Source organism: Mandrillus leucophaeus, unplaced genomic scaffold (assembly GCF_000951045.1).
Source record: "Mandrillus leucophaeus isolate KB7577 unplaced genomic scaffold, Mleu.le_1.0 Scaffold850, whole genome shotgun sequence".
Classification (NCBI taxonomy): domain Eukaryota; kingdom Metazoa; phylum Chordata; class Mammalia; order Primates; family Cercopithecidae; genus Mandrillus; species Mandrillus leucophaeus.
In genome coordinates, this window is record NW_012109253.1 from 478,234 (window position 1) to 496,487 (window position 18,254).

The 18,254-nt window shown below is 39.1% G+C and overlaps 1 protein-coding gene across 1 annotated transcript in view; it reads left to right on the forward strand.

Moving 5' to 3' along the window:
* Window positions 1-18,254, forward strand: part of SPATA16 (spermatogenesis associated 16) — a 254,565-nt gene that overhangs the window by 225,375 nt on the left and 10,936 nt on the right. The window contains exons 9-10 of the mRNA XM_011968612.1: window positions 2,311-2,475; window positions 5,047-5,130. Of these exons, the coding sequence (XP_011824002.1) occupies window positions 2,311-2,475; window positions 5,047-5,130 (249 nt within the window). The remainder of the gene's footprint in view (window positions 1-2,310; window positions 2,476-5,046; window positions 5,131-18,254) is intronic.

Here is an 18,254-nt window from a genome sequence, read left to right on the forward strand (position 1 = left end):
GGTTTTAGCTTCAATCGTGGCCACTTTATTACACTCTCTCCAGCAGCTCAGGAGCCCTTTGATCATTCCTGAAGTCTCACTGGAAGGGATACCTGCCTTTAGATTTAGTCTTTGTTAGCATTAGATATTTCAGTTAATTTCTATTTTTTATTATGTTCTTTATTTCCTTAAAGCAACAGCATTAAAACATTTCTGCCACACTAGATAGCAATTTTCTTTCTTTTTCACTTTGTCTTTCAAAAACCCCTATCTTGGATAGGTAAAATATTAATCTACAGTTTCCTGATAACCAAAACTGCATTTGGCTTCAGGAGGAGGGGTGACTATTAGCAGTCAACTGTATTCTTTCCCTGTTTTCTTATTCAAATAGAGCACTTCCTGTTTTGTTATACATCCAACAATCAGGCTAAAACTGTTGCCTTCCACTATGTTTATTTTCCTGATGTTTTGGGAAATTACACTGATAGATTATGTTCCTGAGCACCCTGCAGTTGTTTCTGCTCTTTAGAGTTGAATCACTACACCACTTCCCTGCAACTAGCCCCATTGTTTATTTTAAAGAAGGACAAAGAAAGCAATTTTTCTTCAGAATGAAAACCGTTTCTCCTCCAACTTGCTTTCCTCTATTTGACAGAATGCCATTGTGTAGCTACATGTTTAAACTGAATGGGTAGGCTAGGTTTTTCATCAATTCAGGAAGGAACCCCAAATCTACCACTTGCAGTCATCAATCTTATAGGTTTATGGATTTTCAGATAAATGATTAATCAGAAAGAACAAATTACTGTGAGTAAGAAAACATTCATTGAACAGCATGTATAGGTGTTAGGGACAAATAAAGCAGATACAGCACGATGGTGCCCAGTCTTTATTTATTTCCAAGATTCTAGAAAAATGTCAACTTCCAAAGGCTGCTGTCAATCAGAATATGAGTATGGCCTTTCAAAAAGAATTTTAAGTTGAACTTCAGTAATATTAGTTTCTAGCAGTTTTTCTCCTTAGAGGAGATTCTCTTAAGAAAGTGAAATTATATGTCTGCCTTCTCTGATTTCTGGAAGAAATTATGTTTCATAAGCATGCGCAAACCAAAATAGTCTTTACTCAGATACTAAACTTTAAGGTGGTGGTTTGTCTCAAACTTCTGCTTGAGATATTTGAGTATCTGGGGAGGCACCTAGCTGAAATTCGTATTTCTAGGGCCACATAACAAGAGATCATGATTGGGTGAAGCCCAGCACTCACTTTGCTAACTGCCAAAGTCCACAAGCAAACGTAGTGATTCTGGTGTAGGCAGTCCAGGGGGCCCCTGCTACAAAGGGGCACTTGGATGCTTCTCTTCTGAGGACCAGGATGTACAATGCAATTGCCAAACTAAGTCCTCTTTTGAATTCCCATTTCTCATCACCCTCCAAATGCAGCAGAATCTCAAGGCTTTTATGTTAACCCTTATATACCCCCATGTCAAAAGTACTTTTTCTCAAAGATAAACTTAAGAATTTCATGACTAACTTTGTCTCTCCTATCAAGCATTACAATTTGTATTAAACGTTTTTAAAGATGGTAACATCTCTCTTTTGTGCATGGCAGTAACACGCACGTTGTTGGGCCACTTTTTTCTAAATGTGCCTCATCTTAAGAAAGCCCAAAATGCCAATAGATGCATGGGAGTTGGCAGTCCTTACAAAGGTACACAGTAGTCTGTGTCAAGATGGAACATGTTAGTTGTTGACATGGTCCTAGTAGACAGAGGAAAGCTAGTCAACAAGAAGAAGAGACTGTGCAAGGCTATCCAGTAAGAACTGGAGATAAAAGCAGAGCTAGAGTTTTCATGTAAGCTATTGGGGTAAACAGAATTCAACTTATACAACATTTGTCAAGATTCGACCTGCATTAAAAAAATTTCTTTCAGATAAACAAGATAGTAGGCAACTCTTAGCTCTTATGATGCTTTGGTGATATAGATAAAGTCGCCCCTTCTAGGCAGACACAGCTGTCTGGGATCACTCCTGGGTGAGTGAAGTGCAGATTCAAATTCAGTCCCCTCTTTTCCCCTCAGCCTAACTCCTAATGCAAGACAATCAGCAAATCAGTCTCAACACATCTCCAAAGGACTCCCTTTTATGTATATTTACCTACTAGAAAAGGGGTATAAGACAATACTGTAAAATGATAGAAGGAAACATGTATTTCTACTAGATTCCATTGTTTCAAAAGATGTAAATACATTATCACAAGCCCTGACTTCCATCCCTGGGGAGAGGTCTATTTCTGTGGTTTTATTCTAAAACATTTCTTTTACTTTGAGACTAGGGGAGTTTTCCTGCATCCTCAGGTGTGATGGAGAAGTTGCAATATGCCGGCCTCCTCAGCCAGCTGCAGAGAGTAAAGGAGCAATCCCAGGTCATTAATCAAGCAATGGCAGAGCTAGCAACCATTCCCTACCTACGGGACATCAGTCAACAGGAGGCAGAATTGGTAAGTATTTTTCTTTGTTTAAGGGTTTCATAGGCCCAGCACCAACAGAAAAGTGATACAGTCTGGAAATAAAAAAAAAAACTGTGGCAATAAATGTAGTCTGAGGGCAAACTCCCCAACCCTCCTGAAGCATTCTCATGACAAAACTGAAAACTGTAGGAAGGTGTGTGTCTGGTTTTTATTTGCTCACATTAACTAGCTCCCATTATTACAGCAAAAACGTTGTGATGTGTAGAAACATAGAAAGGGGCTGGTTATTTACATTGTGTGTCAGGCTTCTGGTTTTTGGTAAAATGAGATTAATAAGCTCCAAGATATATTGATACATGATTCTCTTTTATGAAAAAGTGAGAGGACAAAAGAGTAATTATTGTATAGAAAAATGACCCTACAAAATCATCTTTAGAGTTTTCTCAATCACTTCTAGGGTTAAAATAGATAATTGGCAGTGCCAACACTAGTACCTTTAGATAAATCAACAAAAGTTGTTTATTTGAAAGGAAAATGTAGCTAGTCAACATAGATGGTTTTTTCTTTAACTGAATTGACAAGTTAATTCAGAAAACCAGACACTTTAGCCACACACAGACCCAGGCAAAAGCTAGTAGAAGGGATTCTCACAGAAATAATCTTCAGATAGATATGCATATTATAACCATAATTAATATCAGAAATGGTAGCACATCATTTGAAAAACAGTTTACTGAACAGTGTGTTGCCCATTCAAGGAAAGGTAAAATTTACTCCATATGGAGCTCCTAGTGTGTTGTAGGGAAAGGCCCTTTACTGTGAAGCTTTAATTGAGAGTAGCTGAAACTAATTATAGCTCCGAATTGAATTCACATAGTAATGATAAGAACAGCCCAAACTGATTACCTGTAATTTTCAGATAACTAAAGAAACCCTCCCTCTGTGAGCTTTTTAAGATTTAATCAAGAAATGAGCTGCCAACATTTATAACGTTCATCTAAACCAGCTAAAAGCATGTTAAATAAATACTGATATTCAGAGTAAGCATACAAAGTTGTATGACTAGCCAAATAATAAAACTATGCATACTAAAGATGAAAACTATGAAATAAGTCTATGAATCAAGGAATTACCAAGTCAAAACTGGCAATGATACTTTCTAAACCTTTATGTTTGCGTACAAAAGAATACTTTCTAAAAGGCTAAGTGTTTATCCTGCCATTCATAATGCACTCAGAAGTATAGTAAGTATAGAGCTTTCAAAGTGCATATTATGGCCAATTTTACATGATTAATGCTTCTCAGAGATAAGAGGAAGCAAAGAAAATGTTAATTTAAGAAGCCGGCAAAATGTTGATCCTGTCTTCCTGAAAAGCACATTCAAGATTTAAATGAAAAATACAGGGGAATTCTCTGCACTTAAGTCTTCTTAATCACACATCTATGGCTTTTTCGTTTTGTTTTGTTTTTGTTTTTTTACTGGAAATACTTAGTTTTCAAAATATACACAAAGGAGCCTCAAAGTAGCATTATTGACATGCCTTTCTAAAGTGTAATTTTTCTCTATTTGAAACCTTAGAAAATGAAAGTTCATTGGATATTCTTGTACTTATATGCCCAGCAGAAAAAAATTGAAATATATATGGACGTATATCTGTATGCCAAATATTAAAAAAGTATGTATCTTATAAGGTTTCATGACCTTCAATAATAGATTTTACTTTGCAACTTACAAAGAGAATTAATCCTAGTAATACCCTGTATGCTGCTATCTAAACAGTGACTGCTTAATAGAAGATTTTTGAGTGACTCAATTCTCTCTCTTCCTGCTTACACTCTGCAATATCTAAACCAAAGAAAGATTATCTAAGGGTCCATACTGTTTGATGCCATAGTGAACTGAACTGGTATTTTTTGAGAACTTTTTTTAACCTTTGACTATCACACGGCTTGATATAACTTCATTTCATTTTTGTGGTCACCTATGGACCATGCGTACAGGATCGTTTCACATTAGAGTACAGTAGGTGCCTGTTTGGGACAAAGGTTAGAATGTTTAAAACCTTTGAATGGGACCTAAAAATTTTTAAAAACTTGGCTCTTTTAAAATTTTAACAAAGAAAAGAATAGTAAAAGAAGTTAAATGAGCTAGATTCTTTAAGAGGCAATAAAATGGCACAACTGTAGTATTGTCCTCTGGTGAGCTTTTGCATGATGCCTAGAACTATGATACATTAGCCTCAGGAGAAAACGCTAAAACGCATTCATGTACTACATGCCGTTTCCCGAGAGAATTAACTACTGCCTTCATTCTTTACAACCCAAATCTGGTTTTCACAAAACATCAACACTTACTACATTAAAACCTATATGTTTTCTACAAATTTTCAAGAAGAATCTTTTCATTGTTTCAGTATTTTATATCTGCAATAATATTCAGCAATGACAAGCAAAGATGAGGTGGCAATATTCATTGTAGGAAAGATGAGTAATAAAATCATCAGCGTACAAATGATTTTTTAATTAGGTTTTAATCTGTGTATTTAGAGAAGTTACTTCTGTGTGAATTCCACACTGATAATTTTTATCTTGGTGCCACAGCTGCAGTCACTAATGGCAGATGCTATGGACACCCTTGAAGGAAGAAGAAACGATAATGAACGTGTGTGGAATACAATCCAAAAGGTAAAACTTTGAGCTGAAGGAAAAAGATCTATTATTCTCAAGGAAAATGTCCATCTTGGGTCAAATCTGTTTGGAGGATAAAAAGAAATCCAAGTTCTTTGGGCTGTTTTTTGTTTTTCTTTTTAAAAATAAATGCAGCTCTCTCCGTGGAAGTGTGACCAAAATCAAATATGGATTTATTTAATCTGCTTCTTTTCCAACAGACTGTGTTCATATGCTTTCATGATTTTTCTTCATTATCATGCTCATTTTCATATTCTATTTTCATTATCTGCGCCTTCGTTCTCGGTTTTGTAATTCTTTAAAGCCCTTTCATCAGTGTTTTAGTCCACTCCCCAACTATATTTCCACTTTTTTCACTTGAGGAATAATGACTACTTTTCAGGGAACTACAAAGAAACTAGCACGTTGATGTTTGTTGTAAAAGAGTAACATACTGGTTGTTAGAAATAGAGAACATCCCATCGTTGGCTACTGGGGTTTAAATTCAGGAAGTGCCGAGATGCACCTGGACCCAAGTACTCAGGAGACTTGTGTGACACAATAGGACCCTCTGAAAATGTGAAAGTTAGTAATCTTGGGTCTCCAGTCAAGCTCAAAGTAGTAAGTTCTGATTGATCAACTCCCCATTCATCTTCCTCCCATCATTGTAAGAACCCACCAGCAGAGACTGGCATCAGGAGATGTGAAACAAACAAAAGAACCTTCAGTTTAAAAGCCAACTCTAAGGGATTCTGGAGCATCTGAGGAAACACGTGTCTTTTGTAATGAACTCAGAGGCCCTGTGATATACAGTTGACCCTTGAACAACATGGTGGTTAGGAGCACAAAAATCTACATTTAGCTTTTGGCTCCCTAAAAACTTAACTACCAATAGCCTACTATTGACTGAAAGCCTTATGATAACATGAAGAGTTGATTCACACATATTGTATTGTATATATGTATTATATACTGTATTACAATAATGTAACCTAGAAAAAAAGAAAATATTATTAAGACAATCATAATGAAGAGAAAATATATTTACTATTCATTCAGTGGAAGTCGAGGTCTTCACCCTTGTTGTCTTCATGTCGAATTGACTGAGGAGGTGATTGGTCTTGCTGTCTCAGGAGTAGCAAAGGCAGAAGAAAATATACCTATAAATGGACCTACACATTTCAAACCCATGTTGCTCAAGAGTCCACTGTATGGACAAAAAACCAGAAATTGACTGTCAGCAAATATGTGTTGAATAGGTATCTACCATGCCGGAAAAAAAAAGTTAGATATTGGGAATATTGTGCTCAGCAAGACAGGCACAGCCCTTGCCTGTATGGTCCTTATAATCCACAAAGCTACTTATGGGCTAACTGAATATTACGGAATAAAGGGGATGTTCAATGATCTATGGAAATAAATGGCAGAATAGCCTTGTCTAGGTGGTCAGAAACACTGTCTCTAAGAAAATGATATTTACACACTGTTTAAAGAATGTGTAGTGGTTTTCCAGGTAAAAGGGGGTATTTCTAAACAGAGGGATCACTTTGTACCAAAAGTGTTTTTTTAAAAAAAGAATGGCACATTCAAAACTAACCAAAAAGTAAATAAGATATTTCAAAATGAAGTGCAGAGGCAAGAGAAATTACAGAAGGACTTCTAAATGAAGTTTGGATAGTTTTAGAGTACATTTAACTAGAAAATGTTTTTAGGACATCTTTAGGGCTGTGGTGGGGAGAAGAGATTGAGGGGCTGTAGAAATGCAGGGACGTCAGTGATAAAGTAGGGATCATAATCCCGGTGAGATATGCTGACGTCTTGGTTTAGGGTTGTGGACACAGAGAAGAAAAGAAGCAGATGGACCTAAGAAATATTCAGGAAGCCACATCTATAGGCCTTGTTCAACTGATGGGATCTGGGAGTTGAGAGAATAGAAATGGTTAAGAATGATGCCTAGATACTTGCTTCAGCAATTGAGCAGGGATAGGGAAAGGTTTGCTGGTGCCATTTACTAAAGAAGAAGATACTGTCATAGGAGCAGCTTTTGGCCAAGAATATAAATGCCTTTAGAGTTCAGTTGGGAGAAAGAAACCATGCCAGATATATGAATGGAAATTTAATATAAAGAATGGTTAACTAATTTATGAAGTTGTTAATTAGGTAACTGAAGAAGGAAAGGAGAACACTAAGTCATCACAAAGAAAACCATTAAAGAAAGCAACTACCATGTCTTAGGGCTGGGTAATCAAAGAGAAGTTGGAATGGCTAAAACTTAGAAACTTAGAGCAAGGACCCTGCTATGCCAAAACCTAGACCCCCCACTAGAAGGTGCCGCTCAGCAGGTAATGGTGTCCCTGAGGTTGGAGTCCTGAAGGGCTGGGACCCAAACCTCCAAGGAGGGACCACTAACCCACCGGAGCTGTGGGAAGTGATGGGGAGGTGGGTAGTAATGGATGTAGTTTGCAACTTTTGTAAAAACTAAATTTGGCTGCTACTGCAGAAAAGAAAGTATGTTTCTGATTGAAGGTTTGTTGATGAGATACTCCCAGGAACCCTAAAGCAGACAGAAGTAAACAAGAAGCAAAGAAGAAGCAATTCCCTTCTTTCTCCTCTAATGCCCTCTGATGATAGAATCTAACAGTTGACAAAAAAAGAAATGGAATTGCAGAGTCCTAGCCATATTTATCACAGGGCTGAGTATAGAAGAGCAGATTTGGAGTTGCAAGGCTATAGGTTAACAACTGGCACAAAAGTGCACCTATGTTCACATAGGGTGCTGGCAAGACATCCAACAGGAAATACAAAAGCCTTGGGTTCTGGATAAAAGACTGAATAAAGATAGATATTTCTTAGTCATTGGCAAATTGTCATTAGCTGAAATCATGGCTTAGAAAGAGTATAATAGAGTAAGGAGATAAGAGGGCCTTGAGAAGCACATTTCAAACTTAGGAGGAGAAGCCTATGACAGAGACTAAGAAGGACTGGCAAGAGGAATTAGAGATAGAGCAGCCAAACGCGGTCCTGATGAGACTCAAGCAATATAATCACACGTCTCTGTTGGTTCTAGAAATAGTTGTTTAGAACAGGGGTCAACAAACTACAGTCTGCAGGTCAAATCTAGCATATTACCTATTTTTGTCAATAAAGTTGATTTCACACAGCCATGCCATTTATTTACATGTTATCTAAGTCAACTTGACTGAGTTAAGTAGTTGCCACAAAAACTATAATAACGCACAAACCCTAAAATATTTACTATCTAGCACCATCAAAAACATTTGCTGGCTGGGCACAGTGGCTCATGCCTATAACCCCAGCACTTTGGGAGGCTGAGGCAGGCGGATCACGAGGTCAGGAGTTCGAGACCAGCCTGACCAACATGGTGAAACTCCATCTCTACTAAAATTACAAAAGTTAGCCAGGTGTGGTGGCGGGTGCCTGTAATCCCAGCTACTCAGGAGGTGAGGCAGCAGAATCACTTGAACCCGGGGGATAGAGGTTGCAGTGAGCCAAGATCGTACCACTACACTTCAGCCTGACAGAGTGAGACTCCATCTCAGGAAAAAAAAAAAAAAAGTATTTGCTGTACTCTGGTGTAGAGCGTTACCTCTCCCCCCAAAAATTGCATTTGTACAGTAAATATTTGTATTTACAAATCCAAATGGTAATAGAACAATAATCCAATTATCACCTTCTAGGGACCAGCTGAAAAGATACAATAAGGATTGACATGACATCTGTCTCTATCGTGTAAACAACAACTAATTTCACCTCACTTGAAAGATCCTTGATACCCATGTTCATAGGAGCACATCCTATGATGGATTTGCCACTATTTTGCCACTATTGCAGTTGTTATCTATTGCTGTGTTACAAACCACTCCAAATGTAGCAGTTTAAAACAACAATTCAAGATCAGACTCCTGTAGGTGGCTCTTACTCAATGCCTCTCATTCAGTTTAGTCAAATGGCTTCCATGCATGGGGCTGGAGTCATCTGAAGGCTAAGATGGACTGAACTCCAAGATGGTTCGCTCACATGGCTTACAGTTGACACTAATCCGCTGAGGCAGTTGACTGGAGTACCTAACCATGGCCTCTCTATGTGAATTAGGCTTTAAACAGTGTGGCAAAATAGTGGCAAATCCATCACAGAATGTGCTCCTATGAACTGGGTTTCAAGAAGGGGAGTATTTTAAGAGAAAGGAAGTAGAAACCATCAGTCCTCTTAAAGGGTAAGCCTAGAACTTGCACAGCAAATCCCATCACATTCTACTCATCAAAGCAGTCACAGGCCAGCTTATGTTCCAAGAGTTGGAGGAATCAATCCACCTCCTCTCAGTGAAGGAGTAATATGTGCATTCAATGAGAGAATAAAATGATGGCACCATCTCGGAAACAATGTACAGTAGCAGGACTGTGACTGTGTGTCCCAGGCTAGAAATCATACATTCAAGCAAGCAGGAGGATAGTAAAGTCAAGGCCTCCAAGGCTGAAACACAGTACAGCCACTCTACCCAACCACTGGGTATCTAGAAAGGCTCACTGGTGAGCAGCCAATCTTTCCAAATTAAAAGCCCTGATAATGATCATCACTTTCTAAATGAGAGGTCTTCAGGAAGATGTGAATGGGAAGGAACAAGGTGCCAAATTTTTCCCAAGGGCTTTTAATTTGGTTAATGTGATTCTACAAAAGATGATCGTATCACTTTCAGACAATTCCGGTAGCAAGTAAGTAATTTCCTTTTACTGCTACAGAGTTAATTTGCGTGTGCAGAAAAAAAAAATAATTTAAAAAAAAAAAACCTAATTGTACAAGCTACACTGTGTTCTGAGCCCAGTAGAAGTTGATATCAGCATCATCACCTCTGAGATCTGTTATCTGTAATAGAAACAGCTGTTGTACCTAATGAAAACACTTGAAATTTTCATCTGAAGCAGCAGAATTATAGCAGAACCTCCTAGTTCCACATAGTTAAAGGGTCTGTCAGAATCCCCATTACCTAACACAATTTTCAGGGCTCTACTTTGTTATAGGTCTATAAAAAGCGAATCAAGATGAAATCTGATTCATGAAAGCTGACCTCCTGTCTACATTCTGTTTTCTTTGAAGTTTCTCTAAGAGCCCAGAAAGAGAGGGAATGAAACAAATGTATTTTCTCCTGATTCACCAGAATGGAAATACATTCTTTACAGAGTTTTAGGAAAGTGGTTGTTGTTTTGGTTTGGCTTTGCAGAGTATTTCCTAACGATTAACTCAAGAAAGATAGATGCCTATAGGTTTAGCAATTCAAACATAAAATTACCAGGTTATGATTAAAAAAAAAAAAAAGGTAAATTTTAATGTGTTGGAAAGTCCCCTGCCACAGCATATTTAATTAAGGATAGAACATTTGCTTAGTTTTGTTAAATAACTAAAACACCTGAGGAAACATATTCTTTTGAACATCCCACAAATCCTATTGACACTTTGCTCATTTATGTACTCATCACACATTTACCGGTACCTCCTCTGTGTCAGTCGTCATTCTAGACACTGGAGAAACAGCTGTGAACAAGTGTGCCCTCATAATGTTTACACTGTACTGAAGTAGGCAAACACTGCCTAAAGAAATACAGGATATGTTATAAAGTAGTGAATGCCCCATCGGAGAGAAAGCACAATAGGAAAATGGAAAGTGCCAGAGGAGAGAGCATATCATGCAAATATCAGGTGAAAAACATCCCAAGTAAAGAAAATAGCACATGTGAAACCTGAGATTGGGCCGGGCACAGTGGCTCACGCCTGTAATACCAACACTTTGGGAGGCCGAGGCGGCGGCTCACCTAAGGTCAGGAGTTCCAGACCAGCCTGGCTAACGTGGTGGAACCCTGTTTCTACTAAAAATACAAAAAAATTAGCCAGGCATGGTGGCACGCACCCAGCTACTCAGGAGGCTGAGGCAGAATAATCGCTTGAACCCGGGAGGCGGAGGTTGCAGTGAGCCAAGATCACGCCATTGTACTCCAGCTTGGGTGACAGAGCGAGACTCCGTCTCAAAAAAACAAAACAAAACAAAAAACACCAAACCTGAGATTGGAGTGTGCCAAAATGCACAAGGAACAGCAAACAGGGTAGGGTAAAAAGCTGAATGAGTGAGAGTAGTAAGAGATGAAGTGAGAGGGGACATAATGCTTTGCAAAGAAGCACTCTAATCTGTTAAGTTGGAGATAGATTGAAGAAGGCAAGAATGGAAGCAGGGAAATGAGTTAGTCGGTTATTGCAGTGAGAGCAAAATGGTGGCTTAACCCTTGAACCCAGTGGTAGGAGTGGAGGTAAGAAGTCATCTATTCAGAAGGGCAAAGGCTGATTTAGAGGGAGACTAGTAAAAGAAAACATGAACAAAATAAAACAAGAAAACCCTGACCTAGCATTTTGGAGACTGGGTCAGTCATAAATTAAATCAGAAGCCACTTCCTTTCTCTGGTCCTCGGTGTTCTCATGTGTAAAATAAGGATATTGGGCTGGATGATTCTAAGTGCCCTTGCAGCTCTGATTGAACAGGTCTTTTGAAAATCAGATCATCAAATAAAAGGATAGGAGTTAATATTTTATGAGCTCTTAGTAGGGACCCAAACTCTCCTATTTACTTTACATATACCAAACTCATAATCCTCACGAGAGGTAAAAAGTATAATGTATTAAAAAGAGAAGTTTAGCAGTTTGCCTAAAGTCACACAGCCAGTAAAGGGAGCTAGCAAACGATCTGACCCCGGGGACCTAAACTCTTTCTCGATCAAAGTCCAGGTTTTGTGCTGCCTGAAAAGGCCTGAGTGACTAGCATTGTTGTCTGTATAGTTGAACATTCAGGTGTGAGGCCCTCCAACCAAAGTAGAATTTAGCTATAAACCAGCCCAGTTTGTCTTCAGTTCTCAAAATAAAGTTCTTTCAATCTGAGCTAAAGAGTCACTGAGGAATTTGTGCTTAGTCCACCTCTGTAACTCACTTGTATAGGATCCTCCATCTTTGTTCCTTAGTTTTCCATCTATATCCAGAAAGAATACAGAGCCTAAATCTGGAAGTCCTTAACCATTAATTCAGCTTGCATTCGTGGGACAGCGGGCAAGTCATAGCCTTCTGAGAAGCATGATGTGTCCTTACCCACACCACTTTTAGATCCCATGATTTTCTGTTACCATTGAATCCCAAGGTCCCTTGGAGTTTTAAGAACTAGGCTTAAAGTAAATAGAAAAAGGATTCTTAAAAAAAAAAAAGTACCAACTGTTAAGTTGGAACACTTCTATTTCTTCTTGTCATAGAATCAAACAGCTAAGCAACACACTGTCTGCAACTAAGAAGAAAAAGTTATTTGCTCTTCATTTATAAAGCCTAAACCTGGCACTGAGAAGATCAGCATTTAACACGACATAAAGTATTGTCTTGTTCTGCTATGGCTCTGGATCACTGATTGAAAACTAAATGAGGAAAATAAAACTTTGTTACGTTAAAAGTAATGAGAAAAGTGCTCCAGCATATACTTTCGGACCTGTGAGTTTTCCTGAGGAGAAATGCCACTTTAAAATTTCATCTAATATAATATAGTACCTTCTAAGCTTCGGTGAATCCAACAAACAGAGTATAGGTAGATCTCTTTAAACCATCCATATGAATTTATTCAAAATTATTTTACTGCTTGTGTTCCTTTTAACCTCAAAATCTTAACTTATGAATCATACTCATTGTGATCATACAGAAATGGCATTCATTGATATACTAATTTGGTCTTTTCAGATGAAAATGTGATGGAGTTACATGTTACTTAGCAACTCTGTTCTGTTCAAGACTGTTGATGTAGGCAAAGCAAACAGGAGAGAACACAAATTTGGGAAATGGGGCAGGGGCAGTTGGTTGAGAAGGTAGAGGGAAGAGCAAATTGGAACGTGTTATTTACTTTCCATATCAGTATTTAAACCCAAATCCTTCCAGAAACTCTTCTGAGAGAGATTGTACACGTGACACTATCATTCATCGGCCAGTCATTTGGGCTGATACGTGGCTAGGTTGGTACTTCTGAGAGTACTGCTGTCTTTTCAAAGATTCAGCAGCCATACCATTCATTTGCAAAGCAGTTTTTCCAGCAGTCAGCCTTTTCCTGTGTGTCTTGTTCTTTAAGGAGTCTCTGCAGATTTATTGCAATTTGATTGTGAATCTTCTTGCTTTTGGTTATGGGCTTCCTCATTAGCATATCCCCAAATTCCTTTACAGTGTGTGTGCTCCAAGCACTGCTAAGCAGTTCTGTCCAAGGCGTAGTGCAGATCGTGCAGGGAAAGAAACCTAAGTGCTTTTACTGCTGATCACGCTGGGGAGGAGAGGAAAGGTTCCGAGGACAAGCAGGGAGGGAGACAAGGCCCAAGGGGCTGAAAGAGGCCAGGTTCCTGGGACAAACGAATCTGTGTCAATGGCATCCAGGCCAGCAACTGCAGTGGAAGAGCCTTAACTAAAGTCCTGGCAGAGCCTCGTGATTGTGGTCAGAAGCTAAATCCTGGAGCAATCGGACCCGGGAAGGGAGGACCTCATTTTCAGATGTTTACAGAGCAAAGCCCAAGCCTCGCCTGCAGAATGGAGAAAGCCGAAAGCCTTGGTCTGGCCATCTTTCCCACCACAGTGCGATGCTCCAAATCTAGATGGTGAACTTCAATTATTATTTAAACCAACATCTTTCTCCTCTAACTTCAAGGGAAAAGTATAAGGTTAATAGGTAAAACATTTTCAGCAGCTGCATTTCCTAATCACCCACTTCCCACCTGTGCTTGGCCTTGCCTCCAAAACTGGAAACACCTCTTTTAAGTGCTTTGTTGGCTGAAAATACTGTCTTCTAAAACTTTGATGATTTGGCAGAAAACCTCTGCAGCAGAAGTATTTCTGTGCAGGTGTCAAATCGTGGCATAGCCCTCATCTAGGAAGCATGTATCCAGGAGCTTGGCCACTTTTAAACAAGAATTTATCAAGGGGCAGACAAAGCTAATCTGCCACCATTCACATGTACCTAATAAAATATTGTGTTACCACACAAATTATCAAACTATGTTAGTTTGTCTGAAGCTTGCTTTTTAATAACTATCACAATTGGAACAAGCTATAGAAAAATGTATTTCAGATAATTAATGATGATGACAGATGTTATCAGTTTTTATTCCTGATGTCTTAGTGTGTGCCAAGCATTTCAATATATTATCACATTTAATATGATTGCAACAACCCTATAAGAGAGACGTCTCTCTTGAAAGATGAGGAAAAATAGCTGTGTAGAATTAAAAAAACAAGTCCGACTTTGTAGTGACAGGGTTTAGTTTTGAATCAGATTTGTTTGGGTCAAAGGCTTGTTCTTAATTGTTAGCTCGCACGCTTATATTAAACCAAACAAAGCTGCCACAAGTCAATGGCACAAAGAACACTGCCTGACCTAAGTTCAGATTCCGTAAGACAGCCAATGAGACAACCTTTGAGTCTGCTTTTTGGCAGGGAATCCTTTGTTCATCACTAGGTCACAGCTTGCTGCCCATCTGGCGACTTGCCCACACTGCTTCGTGGTAGCTGCCTAACCCACTGCACTTCCCTGAGTCATGATGCTCTTACTGTCCTCCCTTACCATCCTTCCCTTTGTAGACATATCATGTTAAGGTTTGCTTTGGTAGCTCACTATTTTCCCTCTTTCTGCAACTTCAGAACTTCAAGGAAACAGCTTAGAAGTCTAGACATTTCTGCAGTCTACTTACTGTTGCCCTGAGGGTCACCCTCTGGTGAATAATCTGAATTATCATCTGCAAATGCATTAGGCTTTCAGTGAAAACACAATTTTATAAGCATATATTGCCATAACCCCTCCAAGTTTTACCATCACAGCACAGGGGATCTTGAGGCTGGAAGTGGACCAACACAAAGTCTACCACCTCCACTTCCTGAGCACTTTCTCTTCCTGATCCACTTATGAGCTAATTTATGGAAGTGACTAAAACAGAAATTGGAAATGCTCATATTAGTCCAAACCTATTAGAGGAGTTTTATCTTTGCAAAAGTTTTTCAAAATACATCTTTCAAAATTTCAGTGTGATATTCTGAATATCACAGGAGTGGAGGAGTGGAATATCAGAGGAGTGGAAACATATATCTCAATTGTATTTTGAACTGAAGAGTAAGTTTGTAGTTCCTTCTATACATTGCTTCCTTTAAATTACTAAAAGTGTCTTCTTTGCTTGGCAGCCCAGCATTTTATTGCCTGTCTTTCATACATTAAGTTTTGCAATCCTTTATAATTCTGGAGAATAACAGAATAACAGCTTATACCACTGGTAGCTAAATGAACCATAGGACATCTTCCATTCTGTATTGAAAGTGGGATTAATATGGAGTTCAGAGCAATTGACTTGTAGCTCATTCAGTCATTTATAGTGTACTCATTATACCTTTCATCTTTGGGAGAAGGGCAAAAATAAAAGTGCCTGTACATGCAGCTCTAAAGGAAGATATGGATCATTTATCCTTCTGATTATGATTTTCTTAAAATGATACCTGTGGAGAAGGGGACAAGACTGGAATCTAAAACACACACAAATTCCACAGCAAAATATACCCATGTCTCTCAGCATCATCAAAACTGAATTAAACTAATGTGTACTCTACCAAAATGACTTTCTGCTGGAGAATAGACTCTGGAGAGGAACATGAGAGGACTAGTGAGGAGTGTGGACATAGTGGACATATGTTGGAGAGATCCTAACTTAGATGTAGAATAAAGTAAGACCTATCTCTTATTACAAGAAATTTGAAAGGCTTTTAACTTCCAAAGACCTCTTATGGAAAGAAGCCCCTTCAGCTGTACAATAGGTGATTCACTTTATCACATTGATAAAGGTATCTAGAAGCAACTGGTCAAACTGATTTGAGAAATGAAAGCACATCTTCCTAAGGCACAGGGGTCAAAATCATTTTTTTAAAAACCTGTGATAGAGTATTTCTACTTTGAAGAATATGGAGCAGATGTGCTTTCCCCCATTCACCCCATTACATACAATTAAAATTCCTAGGTATGGCTGGGCATGGTGGCTCATGCCTGTAATCCCAGCACTTTGGGAGGCCAAGGTGGGCAGATCACCTGAGGTCAGGAGTTCGAGGCCAGCCTGGCCAACATAGAGTGAAACCCCATCTCTACTAAAAAAATACAAAAATTAGCTGGGTGTGGTGGCACATGCCTGTAGTTCCAGCTACTTGGGAAGCTGAGGCAGGAGAATCACTTGAATCCAGGAGGTGGAGGTTCCAGTGAGCCGAGATCATGCCACAGAACTCCAGTCTGGGTGACAGACCAAGACTCCATCTCTCAAAAACAAAAAAACAAGGTATCCCAATCTTCCTATCCTAATAGGGTAGTGTCAGAGAAGAACAAATAGGGAGTCTAGACTTTTATCCCCAATAGGAAGTAAATCTCTCCTTTTCCTTCCCCATTCTTGCTGGTATGGTGTTGGATGAGACCTGGTAGAAAGTCAGGATTTTTAGCACCCAGCAATGGTAGTGAGTCTTCTCCCACAATGTCGTGTCAGTGAAAGCCATGTGGGAAACAGTGATAAAACATTCCTACCCTCCAAACCACGAAGGTATCAGTGGAAACCCAGTGAGGAGCTTGAACTCCCATCCCCAACCAGAAGTAATGAGAAGCCTCTCCATCAGGTGTTATGGAGGGTGAATTGGGAACCTGAACTTCTGTTTCCACGTGGAAGTAATGAGGCAGATCCCTCGTAACAAAATGCCCAAAATGTCCAGACTTAAAAGATCACTCATCATACCAAGAACTGGAAAGATCTCGAACTGAATGAAGAGAGATAATCAATGACTGCCAAAACAGAGATGTCAAATATATTAGAATTATTGACATTTTAGGCCGGGTGTAATGGTTCATGCCTGTAATCTCAACACTTTGGGAGGCCAAGGCAGGCAGATCACTTGAGACCAGGAGTTTGAGACCAGCCTGGCCATCATGGCAAAACTCCATCTTTACCAAAAATACAAAAATTAACAAGGCATGGTGGCACATGCCTGTAATCCCAGCTACTCAGGAGACTGAGGCAGGAGAATCGCTTGAACCCCGGAGGTGGAGGTTGCAATGAGGCGAGATCTTGTCATTGTACTCCAGCCTGGGCAATAGAGCGAGGCTCTGTCTCAAAAAAGGAAGAATTATCTGACATTTTAAAGCAGGCATTATAAAAATGCTTTAATGAGCAATTACAAACACATTTAAGTGAGAAAAATAGTCACAGCAAATAAACAGGAAGTATCAGCAAAGAAAGAGGAAGTATAAAGAAAAACTAAATAGAAATTTTAGAACTGAAAAAAAAATAACAAACAAAAAATGTATTGGATGGACTCAATAGCAGAATGAAAGGGACAGAGGAAACAATCAGTGAAAGAACGATAGGACAATAAAAATTACCCAATCTTAGGCCAGGCACGGTGGCTTATGCCTGAATCCCAGCACTTTGGGAGGATGAGGCGGGCAGATCATGAGGTCAGGAGTTCGAGTCCAGCCTGGCCAACATAGTGAAACCCCATCTCTACCAAAAATACTAAAAATTAGCTGGGCATGGTGGCATGTGCCTGTAATCCCAGCTACTCAGGAGGCTGAGGGAGAATTGATTGAATCCAGGAGGCAGAGGTTGCAGTGAGCCGAGATCACACCATTGCACCCAAGCCCAGGTGACAGTGTGAGACTCCACCTCAAAAAAAAAAAAAAAAAAATTGCCTATTCTTAACAACAAAGAAAAAATAAACTAAAAAAAAGCCTCTAGGGTCTGTAAGACTGTAACAACAGATCTAACATCCATGATATCAGAGTTTCAGAGGAAGAGTAAGAGCAGGCAGGATGAAAAAAGTTCTCAAAGAAATAATGGTTGAAAACTTCCCAAATTTGGCAAAAGACAAAACTATAAATTTAAGAAGTTCAGTGGATGTCAACTAGGATAAGCCCAAAGAAATTCATACTAGGATATATCATAGTCAAACTTCTGAAGACTATTAGCAAAAATATCTTAAAAGCAGCAAGAGGGAAATGATGCCTTATCCATACGAAAAAATAAATGACAATGGCTTTCTCATAAGAGACTATGGAGGCCAGT